The sequence below is a fragment of the Urocitellus parryii genome, unplaced genomic scaffold, assembly GCF_045843805.1.
Source record: "Urocitellus parryii isolate mUroPar1 unplaced genomic scaffold, mUroPar1.hap1 Scaffold_37, whole genome shotgun sequence".
Lineage (NCBI taxonomy): Eukaryota > Metazoa > Chordata > Mammalia > Rodentia > Sciuridae > Urocitellus > Urocitellus parryii.
In genome coordinates this window covers 6,408,471-6,429,385 of record NW_027553327.1, presented here as the reverse complement: position 1 = coordinate 6,429,385, position 20,915 = coordinate 6,408,471, and the positions used below count along the sequence as shown (strand labels likewise).

The window sequence follows — 20,915 nt, the reverse complement described above, 5'->3', positions numbered from 1 at the left end:
AAAAAAGGACATGAATTTAATATTTTAATATTTTATTCTGTGTTATTTAAAAATGTCATTTATTTTTTAGACACTTCCATGTAGTGTACCACAGTGTTGAAAATACCAAAAGTAATAACATGAAAATCCCAAAAGTAGCTATCACATTATGGGGACCATTATTAAATAAAAAAGAGGTGCTGTTTTTTGAAAGACATTATTTTGGTTTCTAAAATGTTTAGTAAATTTCTCTGTATGTGTTTTGCAAATATATTCTATTCTAGTAACTTTACTTTTTTATTTTGTTTTCAGGCCCTGCACATTTCTGCTGTATTAGACACAGAACCAGAAATGGATGAGCATTTTGTTTGCACCTTGTTTAATCCGACGGGAGGTGCTAGACTAGGGGCTCAGGTTCAAACCTTGATAACAGTATTACAAAATCAGGCCCCTTTGGGGCTGTTCAGTATTTCTGCTATTGAAAATAGGTATAATTTATTTATAAGAAAATGTCACTTCTGAAAATAAGGAAGAAATAATTTTTGACATAAGAAAATGCAAAAGAAAATTGAGGTGTGATTATGTAAAGTGGACTTTTAAAATGAATTCCAGACTTAACCATGGCCTGCTTAATGGTGTCATCAGAATTCTTATTTTCTCATACTTCACACTTCTAGGAAAAGGCCTGCATTATTTTGTGATTTTAGAAATAAAAAGCAAGAAAAAATATAAAATATACTTGGTCACCTAATCCAAATACATGACTCTTTAAACATATTAAAATGATTATAATTATAAAATTTCCTTTGGAAACTGACAGATATTTATATACAGTATATTAAGAGATTTAGTTTTATTCTTATACTAAGAATTTCCTGTTTTTTCCTGTCAGATGTTTTTGATTTATGTGTGAAAAAATTCAAAAAAGACAGTTTTAAAATGTGTAATGTTAAATTACTGATCTTCAGTATTTTCTGATTATAAGTGTTGCATTTGTACTTAAAAAAACTCCATAAATGAATATTTTCAAGCACACATTTGTCTTGAAAATATTCATGTATCAAATTTGTGCATGTCATTTGGGTTGTATAAATGTAGAAGCATATTAAGCATATACTGGTAATGTGACATATATTTTAAATATGTAGAAATTATATTCTTTTTCTGTTTTCCACAATTTCAGAGCCACTTCTATAGATATTGAAGAAACCAACAGAATGGTATACTTAAATGTGTCGTGTACTAATGGCATTGATTTAGCTGTGAGTGTGCAGTGGGAGACGATATCTGAAACAGCCCTTGGCATGAGTATGTTTAGTTTTTTATGAGAAAAAAATGCTGTAACTCAGAAATGTTGCATGTATAAGATTTACATTATTTCCATGAATTATAATTTATGGGTTTATTAAAAATGGGAAACAGATATTTAATTTTATTACTATATCCAAGAATATTTATTGAGTGCCTAGGAATGTTACTGAGCTCATGGAGCTTAGAATTTAAGGTGTACCAAAACAATAAGTAAAAATCAATGTGGAGGAATCAATTATGCAAAGAACTGGGTTGGAGGAACCTGGGAGACACGAGGGGGAAGCTTTAGAGGCAGGAAACTCAGGCATAAAAGGACATGTCATAATTGAAGAACCTCAGTGAATAGGGAGTACAGAAATAGGGGAGATGCAGAGATCATTGAAGAACTTGAGAAATATTTTATGGATGTCAATCTTTTATCCCAGAGTTAATGGAAAACCTTTGAGTGGTTTAGGCATGGGGAAGATGGTATGGTATGATCATGTTTGCATTTTTAAGTGTTATTCATAGGACCGTGTAAAGAATTGGTTGGTATAGCAGAGAAGAGAGGATGCATGGAGATGAGCAAAAGGGCAACAGATGATGGAAGTTTAGAGCAGGTGATGAACTGGGTGCAAGGGTGAGGGTGAGACCCAGATGACTCCTAGTTCCTCAGCTTGTGTGGTAGGATAGAGTGTCTTGCCACTGACTAAGAGATGTGTGAAAGAAGGCTAGGTGTTGTTTTGGCGAGGGAATTAAAATAAATCTGTTTTAGCACATTTTAAGTTTGAGTTCCTTTTGAGAAGGCGTTTATACTCAAAGGAAGGTCTCTGCTGCAAGATAGACTTAGGGATCTGACATGTGTTACTGTTTTTAAAGTCATGGACATTGATTTAACAATCTGAGAAGAGGAGCTCTAGACAGAGAAGGGAAGAAGACCCAGCCTGAAAATTGAAAAGCATCAGATTGAATGGCTAGGGATAGCAGAGTGATCTCACGAAGGGGATTTGGAGACCTGGTGAGAAATACAGGAGAAAACAGTAGATTGCAGATACTAGAAGAGTGTGTTAAAGGGTGGGAGACGGGCTGGGGCTATTGCTCAATGTCAGAGTGCTTGCCTAGCATGCCCAGGGTCCTGAGTCCAAACCCCAGTGCTGGAAAAAAGAAAAGAAAGAAATAAAACATGTTTTAGCATATTTCCCTTTAAAATTACAGTTAGCAAGTATTTATATTTAAATAGACCTTGGGAAAGTTCATATGGCTATAGAGTGAAGTATTAGTACTCCTTTTGTTATCCATAATTGTTATTTTAAGTTACTATTTTTAAGTTTTCTAGCCTCTTTCTCTCTCTCTCTCTCTGTCCCTGTCTCTCTCTCTCTCTGTCCCTGTCTCTCTCTCTCTCTGTCCCTGTCTCTCTCTCTCTCTCTCTCTCTCTCTCTCTCTCTCTCACACACACACACACACACACACACACACACACACACCATGGGGAATTCATTTGTATTGAAGTCATTAGTCTCAATGTTTAAATAACAAATTAGAGCAGATAAGTTTGAGAAGGAATTATGCACTGGTAAATAATGATTTATGTTTTTTAGGGGGAATGGATGTTGTCTTTTCCATATTTCAAAGTTTTTTTGGACAAGCCAGTTTCTGGCTGGTGTTTCTTTACTTTGGAAGATTCAGTATATGGTATAATGTTAAGAAAATCATCATTTACTATTTACCGATGGCAAGGGATTTTTATTCCAGTAAAGGTAAACATTGCTTATTTTTTTCCACAGTGCACAAAATAAAATATACAAGTAAATGTGAGATACATTATGAGTTAACTGTTTTTTGTAATTCTCATTTTCTAGGATTTAATGATACAAAATCCTAAAACTTGTGAGGCCTTTAAGATTGGTCTTTCCCCCTACTTTGTAATTACTCATAAAGAAAGAAATGAAGAGAAGTCTTCTGTTAACAGTGTGTATACCTTCACATCTGGATTCCAGTTATTCCTGGTAAAAACAAAATCTTCATTTTATATTGCTTTACCTAAAAGAAATTCAGATTTGTAAGACTGATCTAAATGGATGACAATGTATATTCTATGTTAATGAGTAACAGAACTTTTTGCAAGTTGATACAAATTGTAGCATGTATCTTAAACGGGGGCTATTTTTGTTGGCTTGAAATGATGTATGCTTATGATATATGCATACCTAGTGATCAGAATAGTTTTAAACATCGAGTCTTAAACATCAAATACTAACTCATTAGTATAATATTTAGTGCCTTTCTGAGTTAAACTCTTTAAATTTTTATTCCCACTTTTCTGTCTTCCTTGCAGGTGCAAACAATCATTATTTCTGAGAGTTCCCAAGTAAGATATTTTACTTCAGACAGTCAAGATTATTTAATTGTTGCAAGTCAAAGAGAGGATTCCGAATTAACTCAGGTTTGAATCTTTGAAAATGAAGATCTCCCCAACTTTTAAAAAAATACTGTAATTGAAAGTTATGAGGTAGGGTCTAGAGATTTGGTATAAAAGAAAACCATAGTTTGTGGTAAAGTAGTAAAGGAGAATATGAATATTTATTGGTCCCAATTAACTTTTAAACAACAGTTATGAATATTATATGTTCTTCAAGAGCCAAAGCAAATGTAATCATAAACATGAACATTTAATAAGAATTTAATTGAGTTGGAAAACATTATGGAGGAAAATCACACAGCTAGATAGATGGTATCACTAAAAATTCATGATTAACATTACCAATTGGGCACTCAGCATCACCCCAGAAATTTCACATTTTTCTAGCACACTACATCTTATAATCTCCTTAATGCTTAATTGATAATTTTTGTCTCTGGTGCTTCTGTACATGCTTCTTATCGCCTCATTTTCAACTAATGACCTCAGTGAAATGAAAGTCACTAGAGGGAGATTACTTATTTTCCCAACACCAAATTCAAAATTCCACTTAAAAGCCAGTGTTGCCCCTCCCTCCTGCTGCAGCGGAGGAGTGTCCTTCTGGAGAAGCCCTTCCTTTCACATGGCTGCCCCTCAGCCTTCATAAGGTTTAGTTATTCCCTCCATAGCTGGCATTTCTTTCTCCACGAAATTATTACAGTTGGCATAAATAGTTGAGAATTGTTCAGTTTACAACGAAATCCCTTGATCTCTTCCCTTTCTGATTTCTTTTTTTTCATTTATTTTCTCTCCTTTTCGGTAGGACGTTGTGAGAGAAGTGTCAGCTAGCTTTGTCTACTTCTCATGCTCACCCATGGCGACTGGGTTGCCAAATCTAGTGGATATGTTTATCACTGTCATATACAACTTCCCACCAGCATGAGACTTAGTCATACCCAAATCTCATCCTCCTCTACTCTTGCTTTGTGATACCACAAGGCTTTCCTTCTTAAGAACTCTGTCTGCTCAGTCTCCATTGCTGGATCCTCCTCCCTTTTCTGAATCAATATGTCTTAGAGTATTCCATAATTCAGTTTTAGTTCATATTTCTTCTTTCTTTTCACCTACTATGGGAAATTTCATCAGTTCTGTAGCTCTTCATAGGAACATTAGGCTAGCTTTACATATCAGCTGTAGGCTAATGTCTTTCAAATCATATCTGCAACCTTTCCTCTGTAGTCCAGACTTGAATGTCTAACTGCCTATTGATGCATCCACTTAAATATATTTTAGGAGTGTGTTATAATGTATATCAAGCTGAACTGTAATTAATTTTCTCTATGAAACTGTGCTTGAGTATTTGCTTTTATCTCGGGAAGTAGTAACCTCAGAAATGCAAGTGCTCAAGGGAGAATTCTGTGATATATTTTGTTGAATTACCCCCTTTTTTTTCTTTCACATCTAATTGATCATTAAGTGTTTTTGAATCTGTGTCTCCATAATATTTTTGAGTGTAGACATTTCTTTCCACCTCAGCTCATCTCCATCTAAGCGTAGTTCTTATCTTTTCTTACCTGAACTGCTAGTCTCCAAGCAAGTCTCTGAAGTTCTCTGATCTCCTCAGATTCATTCTCTATTGGTAGCGAGAGTAATCTTTTAAAAATATTGATTCATGTTACTCATTTAAAAAATTTAGTGATTCCCAATGATAATAAATTTAGCATTAGTTAGTATACTATATATGTAGGATAACCATATTTCTTCTAGCCCAGGATAGCACTGGATCATGCCATGTCCTTGTATAATTATTATTAATATTTCAATCTCTAAAGAACCCCTACATGAATGGTAATTGTATGGTCACCCAAGAAAGGATACTTCATGACCTCCCCTTTCCTATCTTGACTGTTCAACCTCTTAGCACTGTCAGCTTTCTGGGCTAGTTTTTATTCAGAGCACCATAACCATCTGTATCTTAGAAACTGTCATGTCATTCCTTCTAACTTCATTCCCCTAATACATACATTTCTTTCATCATATCATCCTGACTTTTGGCTTCAGTACCAGTTTTAATTTATGGTCATCATTTGTTCAGTTATTGCTATGTGAGTTTTTGCCTTTTCCTCATCGTTAATAAGAGTGATAAAGGAGGAGGTCAGTGTACCCAGGCTCCTAGCTTAATGCTTGTGTCAAAAGTCCTAACTGTTGACTGCATAATTATTATTTTTTCTTTTTTAAATTAGAGCTTTATAGTTATGCATAGTAGTTGCATTCATCCTGAAAAACTCATACATGCATGGAAATCTATTTTAGTTCATGATATCCATTTTTCCCTCCTCTTTTTCCCTTCCATCCTCCTTCCCCTCTCCATCCCTTTCCTCCACTCTGCTAGACCTCCTTTCACTTGTCTATTATTTAATATTTGATTCATTTGTATTATCCTTTCCTTATCTCCTCCTTTCCTTATTTTACTCTAGCTTCTGCATATAAACTTTGAGTCTCTGAGTTTGGCTAATTTCACTTAACATGATATTTTCCATTTTCATCCATTTACCACCAAGTGCCATCATTTCATTCTTTTTTATGGCTGAGTAAAACTCCATTGTGTGTGTGTGTATGTATCATAATTGTGATACATATTAAGAATATATATATGTATATGTTTATGTGTGTGTGTGTGTGTATATATATATATATATATATATATATATATATATATATTCATTCTATTCCAGTCATCTATTTATTGGCATCTGGGTTGATTCCATAAGTTACCTATTGAAATTTTGCTGCTATACACTTTGAGGTGGCTATATCCCTGCAGTGTGTCAATCTTATGTCTCTCTGGAAAAATACCAAGGAGTGGGATATCTAGGTCATAGGGTGGTTCCATCTCTAGGTTTTTGAGGAATCTCCATACTGCTCTTCAGAGTGGTTTAGTAGTCACACCAACCATGTTCAAGTGTACCTTTCCCCCCCCAACATCGCCAGCAATTATTATTCATATTCTTGAGCAGTGCCATTCTGACTGGGTTGAGATTATATTGTATTGCAATTTTGATTTATATTTTCCTGATAGCTGTTGAACATTTTTTTCGTATATTTGTTGGCCATTTGTGTTTCATCTTTTGAGAAGTTTCTGTTTAGATCTTTTGCCCATTTATTGATTGCATTATTATTATTATTATATTATATTTGGTGCTAAGTTTTTTTAATCTTCTGGATATTAATCCCCTATCAGAAGAATAGCTGGCCAAGATTCTTTCCCTTTCTGTCATCTCTCTCTTCATGTTCTTAATTGTTTCCTTTGCTGTAGACAAGCTTTTTAGTTTTATGGCATTCATTTATTCTTCATTTTATTTCTTGCACTTTGGGGGTCTTGTCAGCATCTATATGATGGACTATGGAGCCTATGTTTTCTTCTAGTAGTTGTAAAGTTTTTGGTCTAATTCCCGAGTCTTTGATCCATGTTGATTTGGGTTTGTATAGGGTGAAATAGAGGGGTGTGATTCATTTTTCTATACATAGCTATCCAGTTTTCCTAGCACCATTTGTTAAAAAGGCTGTCTTTTGTCTGTCTAAAATATAGTTTTGACAGATTTTTCAAATGTCAGATGGCTGTAAGTATGTGGATTTGTCTCTGCGTCTTCTATTCTGTTTTATTTGTTTTCATGTCTATTTTGATGCCAGTACCATGCTGTTTTTGGTACTATAGCTCTGAAATATAATTTCAGATCAGGTGTTGTGATACCTCCTGCTTCTCTTCTCTTGCTTAGTATTGCTTTGGCTATTTTGTTTCTCTTATTATTCCAAATGAATTTAAGAATTGTTTTTTTTCTAATTTTGTGAAAAATATCATTGTTATTTAAATGAGATTGCTTTGAATCTCTATATTGCTTTTGGTACTGTGGCCATTTTGACAATATTGATTCTGTCTGTTCAAGAACATGGGATGGTTTTCTTCATTTCTTCCTCAGCTGAATTATGGTTAGAGTGTAAGAAAGCTATTGATTTATGAGTGGTGATCTTGTATTCTCCTTCTTTGCTAAACTTATTTATAAGCTCTAGAAGTGATCTAGTGGAGTTTTTTAGGTCTTCTAGATATAGGATCATATCATTGGCAAACAAATATTTTGACGTCTTTTTTCCCTATTTGTATACCTTTCATTTCCTTTTGTTGCCTGATTGCTCTGGCTAATGTTTTGAGGACTATATTGAATAGGAGTGGTGAGAGTGGACAGCCTTGTGTTATTCCTGTTTTTAAAGTTTTAGTGTTTCTCCACTGAGTATGATGTTGGCTTTGAGTTTGTCATAAATGGCCTTTATGATGATTAGGTAAGTTCTTTTGATTCCTAGCTTCTCCAGCATTTATTCATGTGAATTGGTGTTGAATTTTATCAAAGGCCTTTTCTGCATGTATTGAGATGACCAAATGATTTGTGTCCTTAATTCTGTTAAAGGATTAATTACATTTATTGATTTGCCTATGTTGAAACAACTTTGTATTCCTGGAATGAAACCCACTTGATCATGGTGTATTATCTTTTCTGATGTGTTTTTAAATGGTGTTTGCTAAAATTTTATTAAGGAATTTTGCATCTAGTTTATCAGGGATATTATTCTGTAGTTTTCTTCCCTTGATGCATCTTATCTGGTTTTGGCATCAGGGTTATACCAGCTTCTAAAAATGTATTTAGGAATGTTCCCTCTTTTAATTGCATGGAGTAATTTGAGAAAGAGTGTTAGTTCTTTTTTAAAGATCTAGTAGAATTCAGTTGAGAATCCATCAGGTCCTGGGTTTTCCTTTTTTGAAAGGCTTTTAATTACTGTTTCAGTTTCATTAGTTAGTATTGGTCTATTTAGGTTTTCTACATCTTTCTGATTCAATTTGAGTAGGTCCATATGTGTCTAGAAATTTGTCAGTGTCTTTAAGATTTTCCAGCTTATTGGAGTACAAATTTTCAAAACAGGTTTTGATAACTCTCTGGATTTCAAAAGGGTCTTTGCTGGTATTTCCTTTTTTATCTCAGATCTTGTTGATTTGCTTCTTCTCACTCTTTCTTTTGATTAGTTTGGCTAAGTGTCAATCTTATTTATCTTGTTCCTGACTATTGTTTTCTTATTCTCAGCTTTATTGATTTTGGCTCTGAACTTAATTATTTCCTGTCTTCTACTGGTTTTAGGGTTAGATTGTTCATCTTTTTCTAAGGCCTTGAGGTGAAGCATAAGCATATTTATTTGACAATTCTTTAATTTTATAATGGTGCTATAATTTTCCTCTTAGAACTATTTTAATACTGTCCCAGAGATTCTGATCTATTGTATATTTTTCTCTTTTTTCCTAAGAATTTCTTAATTTCTATTCTTATTTCTTCTTTGATATTTTCTTCATTTAAGAGAGTATTGTTCAATCTCCATCTTTTTTGTGGTTTCTATTATTTTTCTTGCTTTGATTCTAGTTTCATTCCATTATTATCTGATAGGATACATGGGATATGTTGATTTTTTTTTTGGGATTTGCTAAGATTTGTTTCATGGCCTAGAATATGGTCTATTTTGGAAAAAAATTTGTGTGCAGTGGAGAAGATAAATTTCGCTGTTATAGGGTGGAATATTCTGTAGATGTACATTTGATCCATTTGATTTATAATATTGTTTATGATGCACACATGGAAATAATTTTTTAATACATTTTATAACTTTATTGAATTTTTTACTGTGGTGCTGAGGATCAAACCCACTGCCTCACCCATGCTAGGCAAGTGCTCTACCACTGAGCTACAGCCCTAGCCCCAGAAAGAATTTTTAAAAATTGTAATGAAGAATAAAGGACACTTCTCCATTGAATTAGACAAAATAATTGATGACATTGGGTGGTTTTTGTGTATGTCAACAGTCTTTCTTTTCAATTCTTCTGAGTTGTATACAGATAGAGAGAGCAAAGGGTGGGGTTGTTTAGTCCTTCCTGGTTTTGTGTTGCTCTCTGAGCTGCCACTTGGAACAGCCTAAGACTGAAGCTGTTTGATGTAGTATGTAAGACTCAGCTTCCCTTCTCACTAGTATGAGGTGGGGTGGGTTAGGACAAACTGTCAGCTGGTGCTTTGTCCATCTGGACCAGTTTGGTGCACTCCCAAGGAACTGCCTCTGCAGCATCCTGTGAGGGAAGTTCCAGCAGGTAGGGCTGAGGTCTCATTAGGCCTCCTGGGCTTTGTTGGCTGGGGCTTCTTTGGAAAGACTAGATGGACCCACTTCTAGATTAGACAATAGCCAATGTCATCTGCAGGTCTGGTTCTCAAGACCCTCCAAAAATCCAATCATGGGACAGGGGGTTGCTGACCCTTTACTCACTGCTGCTCAAGAACACTGTCTTCTCTGGTCTAGTCCTTTAGTGTGTTCACCGTGCCAGCTCAGACTTCAGCTGGTCACATGAGCTTCCTGAGAAAAAGGACAAGTGAATTGGGCTCCCTTTGCTCTGGGTGTAGTCACTGTTTTACTCACTTTCCATCTGGCCCAGCCTAGGTCCCCAGAAAGCTGTGTGCAGGACATTGTGACTTGCCTCATCTCTCCGTAACCAGTTGAAATATAGAGCATGCTTTTCAAGCATTAGCATACAGTACAGCCTCTGGATCAGTTAAGAATAGGTAGCATTTTTGATTTCAGGTTTCTCTCTATGAAGACTGTGTTCTGTTCCCTCTGTCTGTGGTGACTCTGCATAGGTGGTGGGGCTGCCAGGTCTGCTCCAATGTATTCCTTCTTATTCAGTTACTGTACCCAAATTCCTGAGTCCCTGAGCCACTTCAGTGTCTAATGTTAAATTTTATTGAAATTCCTCTTTTACCCACCTTGTCAAGAAGCTGTACACCTATTGCTTTGGTCCCAGGCCACTGTTGTGGGGATCACACACAGAGACATGACACCAAGGTGGTTAATAAGAGTAATGTTTATTTTGTACCAGGACAGACTGGGTGGATTTTCATCCAAAGCCAAGCCCCTATTGCAGCAGGGATTTGCCTTATATAGCCACTGCTAGTCTCCCTTTCCCCTGTTACATATTAGTTCCTTTGCTCCCCTATATGGAAAAATACACTTCATGTGGTTATTCTATAAGGAAATTTTGACAGAGCTGCACAGGCCCACTGGGGGTGTTGGCAGAGTTGCACATGTGCCCTGAGTGTTAGCAGAGTGGCGTTTGCATGGTCAGTGTGCCACACTGCCTTTCTTTGTTCTGGGGAACACATGCATACCTGGTTACTAAAGGCGCCACATTGTTCAACAGAGTTGCATGTGCACACATCTACTAGTTGTGCTGTGCCTCTTGTCTTTGTTTGAAGAGGGCTCCTACCACACCAGGATGCAGCTTAGGAAGTAGCTTTCCTTTACTTCGTTATCTTCTGTCTCCTCCACCATCTTCCATCTCCTGAATAAGTATAATTTGTTGTGAAAGTGCTCAAATTATATAGGAAACCAGGTCGATTATACACTTTCTTTTAATTTTAAATATTATGAACACTTACCCTGAAACCTTGTATGCATTGCCACCATGAGGATGAAAATAGTTTAGGCATTTCTCTATATGATGTTGATCAAGATGTTGGAAATGATGTGCAACATCAGAAGATCTTGTACTCACTTCTAAGATTTATTTTCAAATAATTTTTCTTTCATTTATTCTGCATGCATGTGTGTACACACACAGAAATAAAAAAGGGGAGAAGGCATTAGGCTTGGTACTTTCCCACTTAATAAAAGTATCATCCTAACTAAATAAAAGGATACAGGAGAATAGACATGTGACATTGGCTAAATTCTTCCTAGTGCTAAATTCCTAGCCATGAAGGTTTTTATATTTGAACATTTCCTACAGGTCTTCAGATGGAATGGACAGAGCTTTGCATTGCAACAGAATCTTCCTGTCCGGGGTGTTTTGACCATGGCCTTATTCAACAGAGGCAACTCTTTGTTCTTAGCAATTTCCCAGGCTAATGTCAGGCTACACGTCCTTTTATTCAGATGGTCTGACAGCACATTTATTTACTTTGAAGAAGTGCCAGTCAGTGGAACGACACAAATTGAAGCTTTGTCTTCAGGAGATGATATTTACTTAATTTTTGCCAAAAATACCTTTTTAGGTAAGATGACATGGTGTTTATAATGCAACTATATTTATTACCCAAATTGTCTAGCCTTCATAATGTTTGTTTTATATGAAAATGCTCTTGTAACAATTTTTTAGGTAATCCATAGACTATTTCTTGAGGGATAATGTTAATTATCAGGTATAAATGCAATTTGAGGAAAAAATAAGCATTATGCCAGTACTTTTGTAGTGCCCTGAACCACAAATTTAAAGTTACGTTAAAATGAAATAAGGGGTGGTTGAGTAGAATAGAATGATTTATGAAGATTTCATAGACAAGTGCAAACAGGTAACTTTTTATCTGAATATGTTTGGGGTGTCATGAATAATTTATAGTACTAATAAAAAGTGTTCAGCAACTTTTGACAATATTGTTTCAAAAATGTTTTCTAAATAAGAATATGATTTCTTTTGCTTACCAAAAATTTAGATAAAATTTCAACAATGTTAAAAAAAAGAAAATATTTTGCTTCTTTTCTTTCTTTATGGTTGGGTCATGGACAATAGCTAGCTAGTTAACTATTACCAAAGACATTTGAAACATTATCTAAAAAGTTATGTTTTTGTTGAACTAAATGGATTCATATGAAATTTGTTTCTTAAATTAGAATTACCATTTTGTTATAGTCTTACTAGGCAATTTTGCCATTTTCTTTCTGTAACTTTTACTTCAAGATTTGATTATTACTGTATTGTTGTAGGAGATCAGAATTCCATTGATATTTTCCTCTGGGAGATAGGACAGTCTTCTTTCAGATATTTCCAATCCCTGGATTTTCCTACCGTTAACAGAATTCATTCCTTCACACCAGCCTCTGGAATAGATAAGGACTTTTCAACTGCTAACTAGTCATCCTAAAGGCAGTGTGAAACAGGATTATTTGAATCTCATTAAATTAGACATAAAATTGTCACATTCCAGAGCCTGGGTATTTTAAAAAGAGTATAAAATCAATATCTGTACAACAATCTTTCCAGAAGTCCTAGAATTTCAAAAGGCTCCTTGAGAATAAGTGACTAAAATATAGGGGAAAATGTTAATGAAGAAGAAAGATAGGATACTTTTTTTTGTCTCTTGTCTCTCTTATTTAGAGAAAATGAAAATGACATTAAATATATATATATATATTTAAATATGAAAGTATATATAAGAAGAGAGGAAACATTAGCATTTAAGGAGTTTTTGAAAAGTCAGAAAGTTGGATATATGTGTAGTATATCTGCTGTCTGGAGGAATCACTTGGGCAGGCTGTAGAGAAAGAGAAGCAGCTGAGTCCAGTTGCCATGTGAGCTGGTCAGGTTGCCTTTAGGGAAGGTGTCAACAGTACAGGGACAACACACAATTGGTGAATCATCATGTATGCTGCTGAGGTGCCCAGAGGAACTTGGAAGCCAAGCACAAGGGGCTACACAGGCTAGTCCAAATGAATCACAGTCCTGCTGTTGGGTTGAGACATACCAATTCCATATGAATGAAACAGCACACTTTTACTAATTAAATAGTATATGTAAGTCATTGTTATGTAGATATGAAGAATTCCCTAACTTCATAGTCTTAATGTCTGAGTAGAGAAGCAATAAAAAATATGAAGACACTATTGAGTAGTGGATAGAGAGATTGTTAGAGGGTTGGACTTCAGAGATATTGATTTTTGAGGATAATCTAACTCACAAAAGTTAAAACGTATAAAGTAAAGCATATTGAGAGGACTGGAGGATTTGGTGCAAATATAGGAGACAGTCTATATTTGCAGTTTTTCTTAGGTGCCTGACTGCTTTTTTCTCTGTTAGGCTTTGTGACTGTCACCCTAAGTCACCTCAGCACTGACCAGGAATCACAGCTTATTTACCTCTCATTTCTAATAAATATATATATATATATATATATATATATATATATATATATATATATATAAAATACACACACACACACACACACACACACGTCACTGCATCTCCTTTCCGTGTTTTCCACTTCTTCCTCCTCAGCCCTGCATCCATGATATATTCTCCCAGACCCCGCCACTCTCCATCTGGACTATGGCATGGCTTTCAGGTCTCTAGACTTGTCTTCATTCTGCTGTCAAAATCCTGTGCCTGCCTGTTTTCTCCTTATCCCCTCCTCAGATTATCTCTTTACATTGTCCACACACTGATGCAAGTCCTGTGTTGCTGCACTCTCTTATGATATACAGCTTGATTGATTTTCGTGTTTGCTCAGTATGGATTCACTGAATAAATTATGTTTCTTTCATCATATACTTGTTTGTCTTTTTTCAGTTGTCCCTTAATTTTGTGCCTTTTAATTTTTGCTTCTCTTATACCTCAAGTTTTCAAATGGCTTAACTGTGTCTACTTGAGGCACTTATTATTATTGAAAATAGTTGTCTAATTAATTAAGGATGAAGTGTGCTGCGTGAATGGGCCATTAATTAAAGTTATAGAATTGCCTTTAAAGATTTTTAAAAAATATAATAGGCAAACTTTCTAAGAGAATTTGTGGGAAATTCTGCCAGAGGTTTATTAAGGGACCCATTGTGAGGTCTCTTTATTTCTTTTGTTTCTGTGACTTGAGGTTGTGAAAGTATGAATAGATTGTAGGTAATTATTCAGAGAGGCTTATTATAGATCCCCTGAAAGCTGAAATTATGCATTAAAGAATGTTCGGGGGCTTTCTTATTTTGTATGTGTCAAATATATTATTAAAAACATTAGATTGCTGCCATGACTGTGAGGATCACATATTTTATTCTGATTAATGACTTGACAGAGATTATTGGGTAGTGATTGAGTTCTTTATATGGAAGGGGAAGAATGAATATAACAAAGACTGCAAGGACATATGAACTCATATTCCCCTTTACCCTTCTCTTCTTTATTAGTTAATAGATGTATTTTACATGTCAATTATGTGCCAAGCACAAAGGTAGAACCTAGGGAAACAAGGGTAAGCAAAATTATATAGTCTGTCCTTATCCTGAAGAAGTTTAGCACATAGTAGGGAAGAGAGACATCATATGTAGCACACAATTTTCTATCCATAAACAAATAAAAAGAATGGAATATTGTACTTTCATAATACAAAATGGGGAAAAACTGACCTGGTCTAAAGAGAGAACCAGAAAACTTTATTAGTGAAGAATTATTTAGCCGAGAACTATAGGTTGAGTAAGAGTTCATGAGACAAAGAATTGAGCATGAGATGGGCTCCAGGCAAAGGCAGCAGCATGTACAGAGGTCAGGTGGTGATGGTGAGTGGTGCTTTGAGGGAAGGACCAGGAAGACCAGTGTGACCCAAAACAGGCAAGGAGAAGACAGTAGTGTGGGGTGTAACCAAAGATTAAACAGATAAATCATATGGGGACTTGAAAGAGTTTTGTCTTTCTTCTAGAAGTATTGGGGTACTTTTTATGAGAAGGTGATGAAGAAATGTAGGGAGACAAGTTAGAGAGAGAGGGATGGGGAGGGAGTGAGGGAGAGAGAGAGAGAGACTGTGTGTTTGTTTTAAAGGGGAGCTTTTTGCTGTCATGGTAGAAAAACTTAGAGTCTACTAAGAAAAAGTATTTGAAGACACTCTGGAGACACATACTTTAGACTAGAGCTAGCTTGGAAAGTGGTAGGTGATGCAGGTGGAAAATAGGTTGGTGATGCAGGTGGAGTAGATTGATTCAGATATCTCATGAGTGAAATCCGGAAGAGTTGATGGTCAGCAAGATGTTTGGGGTAGGTGAGAGAGAGGTTGTCAATAGCCTTCATTTCTGCAGGTAATGGAAACATGATACAACACCTATCATGGAGGTGACATGGGGGAGGACTGCGCCTTTCTGGGACAAAGATAATGAATTTGGTTGGGATATGTTGAGTTTGAGATGCCTTTGAGTAAATATTATTGGTTGGAATTTAGAAGAGAATCCTTAGTCACAGATAAACAATGGAAGTCACTAAGTACAGAGGATCATTTTAGTATAGGCTGAGATAGAATGGTTTAGAAAGAGACTATGTAGTATGAGAAAAAGAACTCAAACTGAACCTTGTTGAACTCCACTTTTTTAAAGGGTTGGTAAGGGATTCAGAACATAAGGAAATCTATAGCCTTTAAAGACTGAATGTTTATTGTGTTCCAAGCCCTAGTTAGCACCCCCCCCCCTTTTAAATCTCACTTAAACCTCAAAGCTCTGTATACTGCTTGGGAGGCCCCTTAACCCTCCTGTCTTAGTCCCCCAACTGTTAGCTTCACCAAAACTATGACCTCTGGACATCATCCTTTTTGAAAATCATCTGGAATAGATGGTTGCTCTCTTCATCTCTATTTAGTCTTCATGAGAAATCCAGTGCACATGGAGGTGAAGAGACTTTCATCCTCATTTGGTCTGTACATCCTGTAGACCACACAAACCCTGATGTCTAGGCCAGATGCCCTGCCCCACCTCCCTCAACTCCCCACATGCTCCCATAAGGCCCTGTGGAACAGATAGATTGTTATCTCAGACCTTCCTCAAAATCTTCCCTTCTACTTATGCTGGAACTCAGTTCTCTCCTGATGTTGCTGCTTCCTTTGTATGTAGCTCTTCCTGGCCACACTGTCTCTTACTGTCTTCATTCTTAAAGTCTCACATCTGTAATTGTTAAGAATACTTACTTTCTACCATTCAGTACTCAAACTTCTCTTTATCTACACATCTTAAACTGTCTTATCTGGTTGCCTTTCTTTGAGATAACTTCTGCTTTTTTATTGTTTTGCTAAATGGAAGAGTATGAGTACTAGTTACACTTCCATGTCCCAGAGTAGAGATGTAAGATTTTTTGTTATCAATTCTCTGACCCAATTTCCTGCTTTTGAAATGTTATAAATGTTTACTTTCTTAGGAACTACTCATTATATGTATATATAGATGGTCCTTGACTTAAAATGGCTGTGCTTAGGATTTTCCGTTTTTGACTTGATGATGGTGTGAAAGTGATATATATTCAGTCAAATCCATACTGTATATTTTGAAAATTGACCTTTTCCAAGGCTAGTGATATGCAGCATGATTGCAATGCTGGGCAGCAGCAAGGAGTGCAGCTTCCAGTTGGCCCCATATTCACGGTACAAACAGCACAGATTGCATTCTGTGTGGTGTACTGTAGTCAACTAGTTATATGAGACATTCAGTAGTCAATTATAAAATAGACTCTGTGTTAGATGATTTTGCCCAACTGGAGGCTTTTTCTGAGCACATTTAAAGCAGGTTAATCTAAGCTGTGATGTTCAGTGGGTTAACAGTATTGAGTGCATTTTGACTGATGCTATTCTCTACTTATTATGGATTTATCAGGACATAATTTCATTACAAGTTGAAGAGTATCTGTAAGTAGATTTGAGCACCCATATTTTTAATGTGAACATCTCATTATCAACTTGTTTCCTATTCATACCAATCCAATTGAGAAGTGAATAGGGAATATCTATGAAGGTGGAGAACCAAAATCAGTGGTGCTCAGATCACTCTAGTTTTGATCTTGGTTGAGACTGTGTCAGCTAAATTTGAGGGCTTTCAGATCCATTTAGTTTTATTTTTTTCTGAATATCTCCAGTTTTATAAAGCTTTATGCAAAATATATGGATAGTTAAAGATTCATGTGTGTTAATAAGACATTTCTTAGTCTTTTACACAACATTTACAAACTATAATAGTACTTAAATTAATTGCTGTAAACAAATATGGTCAGTAGTTCTTGATATGTAGGAGTTAGGATATGGGGTTTGCCACTATAACTTATGGGCTAACAGTTTAGAAGACCCTCATGATTTCTGGTCCCATGTGCTAATTTAACACTCAATCAGTTTTATTTGGGAATTTATGTTCCATTGAGTTTCTTTAAGTGCTGGAATTTGGATGTTTCTATATGGACCCCCTACCCACCTTGGCCAGTATTAAGCCTCAAGATTGTTTAGTATTATATACAACATGTATGCCCTCTTCCTTCCCAACTTCTGTAGATACAAATGTGTGCCATTGCTTTGAATTTAATAAAAATACACTTTTCTGATAACATTTCAAAAAGCATTGGCAGAATATACTTTAGGAGTCATGAATTTGTTCATACACTTTGGCCTAATAACCTTGAATAATTTATCTATTGAAATAATAAAAATTCTGTCTTTACTTAATATTGGAAATGAAATGTAAAACAACAGATAGCCAATGTAGGGAAATTATTAAATATATCTTGAAGATCAACCCTACATATTATTATCTATGCATTAAAATTATGAATTTATAGACTATACAGCAACATATAAACATATAATCCTGTGTAAAACTATAAATATGGGATAAAATTCTTAATTTAGATTTTTTATACAATTTTTTACTATTTATAACTGTCAGATATAAATTAATATAGTGACCAGAGAGGAAAATATAAAAATTAAAACATTTACTGGTGTGATTATGGATATTTTTTACTTTAAAATTACTTATAGGGGCTGTGGTTGTGGCTCAGTGGTAGAGCACTCGCCTAGCATGTATGAGGCACTGGGTTCCATCCTCACACCACAGAAAAATAAATAAATAATGATATTGTTTTCAACTACAACTAAAAATATATATATTTTTAAAAAGTACTTTATAGATATTGAGATAGATTTAAGAATACAAAACCCATGTGAGTGCTACCAGACAGTGTTTTCATTTCTCTTAAATGCATGTGGGTGCATTGTCCAGCTGGATTGATTATTCCACAGCACTCATAAATTATTGTTTATATTTAGGTACTTTTAGAAATAGCATTATATTTACTTAATTTGAGGTGTCCAAATGGAACTTTGGGAAAAGTTTTGCTTTGGAAATGGGGGAGACAGTGTATGAATGAGTTCACTTTTCACCCCAAGATGCCTTTTCTTTCTTTCTTGCAGTCCACATACTTGTACTTGGCCAAGAAGGGTCTGCTCTTTACTGCTGGAATTCAGAGCTGAATCAGTTCTAATTTGTTCTGGAAGCACCTTCTGCTCAGGATGCATATTCTGTTACAGTAAAGTCCCTTAATTCAAGCAAGAATTTAATTGCTGCTGTGGGAGCTGTCCACTCACACATGTATGAGCTGGCCTACATCTCTAGCCAGTCTGACTTTATTCCTAGGTAGGTCCAACACTTATGCAAGATGTCTGTATGCTCACTAAAATTTCATATGGCATCAAATTTCTAAGTCTCAATGACTGAGGAATATATAAAATATAACAGCTATTTTTAAGCCAGAAATAGAGATGTTATCCATATCTCTAATATGAATTCTATGAAGTTCTTCAGTACTATATACATAATTTTAATTAAAAATTTATTTATGAAATGTGATTCTTCCAAAACTTTAATATTACTCAGTGTGATGTGTTTCATGAGTAATCTAGTATGTGTGTATTTTAAATTTGTTGTCGTTAACTTATTTTATGTACGCTTCTTATGCTAGTTCAGGTGAACTGATATTTGAACCTGGGGACAGAGAAGCTACAATATCAGTAAATATTCTTGATGATGTAGTTCCAGAAGAAGAAGAATCCTTCAAAGTTCAGCTTAAAAATCCCAAAGGTGGAGCAGAGATTGGTAGCAATGGCTATGTGAAAATAACTATTCTGTCTAATGATAATGCCTATGGAGTTGTTGGATTTGCTCAGGTAATGATACTAAGGATTTTATACTCGCAAGTCAAAGTGATTTTGTTCATTCTCATTTATAAATTAGGACTTTTCTGCACTTGGTGAGTGAGTCATACTCCCTGCAGCCGTTCTCTTTTCCTTTGCCATGGCTTTATCCCCTGTTCTGCATTCTAAGGTGAATTCTGCTGGCATCTTGGAATTTGCTGTCTTACACAATGGGGCCTCTGGATCAACTTGTCCTAATTTTTTTTGTAGTTATTCTTTTTATTTCAATTTGAAATTAATTATTCTTGGTCCAGGAGTTTGACTCTGCTGTTAGCCTTTTTACCAGAGGGCAATGATGAGACAGACTGTTTAATACACTATACACTGTGTTGTGTCATACATATCACATAAAATTTTATTATTGTGGGGAGGATGGAAGAGAGATGTAACTATATGTACATTGCACATATGCAGATGTCTTGTCTTGAGGAAAACCAGCCATGCTAATCTTTTTAAATATATTCCACACACAGCCTTTATCAGCTTTTGCCAGTGAGCAAAAGAACAGCCATTCATGTTGCATCATGTATTATATTTGCTAGGTGTATTCTGACTTTTGAACTAGAGTTATATCTACAGCTATTATCTCTCTTCCTCTGAAATCTTCTACATATAAGGAAAACTTAATTTATATTAGCTTAAATGTTAAGAGCATGTCCACAGAGAAAGAAGTTGGAGATTGTACTGTGTCAATAGAGGTCCTTTCCCTTTCTCTACTTTGTTAGTTCAAAATGGATCCTTCATTGGTTGTTTGAAAACTGATATTATTATTTGGGCTACTGCTTTTTATTCATGTCCAGTTAGGGACAGAAAGATACTTTATATCCCATTTTGATTAAAGAAGAAATTTCCCAAAGCCTCTCAAAAACTTCTTATCTCTCATTGACCAGAACTGGGCAACAAACCTGATCAGTTGGTTTTTCATTTATTCCATAAATGCAGCAGATATTTAATAAACACTATGTTATGGATATTCTGCCAGATGTTAAAGATGTCAGAGAATGAAACAATAAAAATCTCTACCTTCATTATCCTAGAGGGGATCAAGGAGACACTGTCAATAGGCAAAGATACAATAAAACATGTACTATCTTGGACGGTGCTAGTGCTGTTGAGAAGCATCTGGCAGAGAAGGCATATGGAGCATGAAAGAAGGGGTGTGGGTTGTAGATAGGAAATATAAAATAGAATGGTCAGGAAGGGCTGTATGGAGTTACAGAAGGGCATAGGCCTGGAGGGGTTGAAAATTGAATTATATTGACATCTGGGGTAGTAACAGTTCAGACAGGGACCCATTACCAAGAGGAGAGGCCTGCAGTGCCCTCTTGTCCTTATAGAGCAACAAGGAAGTCACTGGCTACAGTCAGTGTAGGAGGGGGAGATAGGTCCAGGAGGCTAGTCAGGGGCCTGTGATCCCAAGACCATCCATA

At 35.6% G+C, this 20,915-nt stretch overlaps 1 protein-coding gene across 1 annotated transcript in view; it reads left to right on the top strand.

Moving 5' to 3' along the window:
- The window catches only part of LOC144252170 (adhesion G-protein coupled receptor V1-like), a 102,996-nt gene that overhangs the window by 34,127 nt on the left and 47,954 nt on the right, over positions 1-20,915 (top strand). Inside the window, 10 exon segments of the mRNA XM_077794676.1 lie at positions 292-467; positions 1,163-1,287; positions 2,868-2,902; positions 2,904-3,026; positions 3,129-3,275; positions 3,605-3,712; positions 11,532-11,796; positions 12,506-12,626; positions 18,704-18,928; positions 19,254-19,458. Of these exon segments, the coding sequence (XP_077650802.1) occupies positions 292-467; positions 1,163-1,287; positions 2,868-2,902; positions 2,904-3,026; positions 3,129-3,275; positions 3,605-3,712; positions 11,532-11,796; positions 12,506-12,626; positions 18,704-18,928; positions 19,254-19,458 (1,530 nt within the window).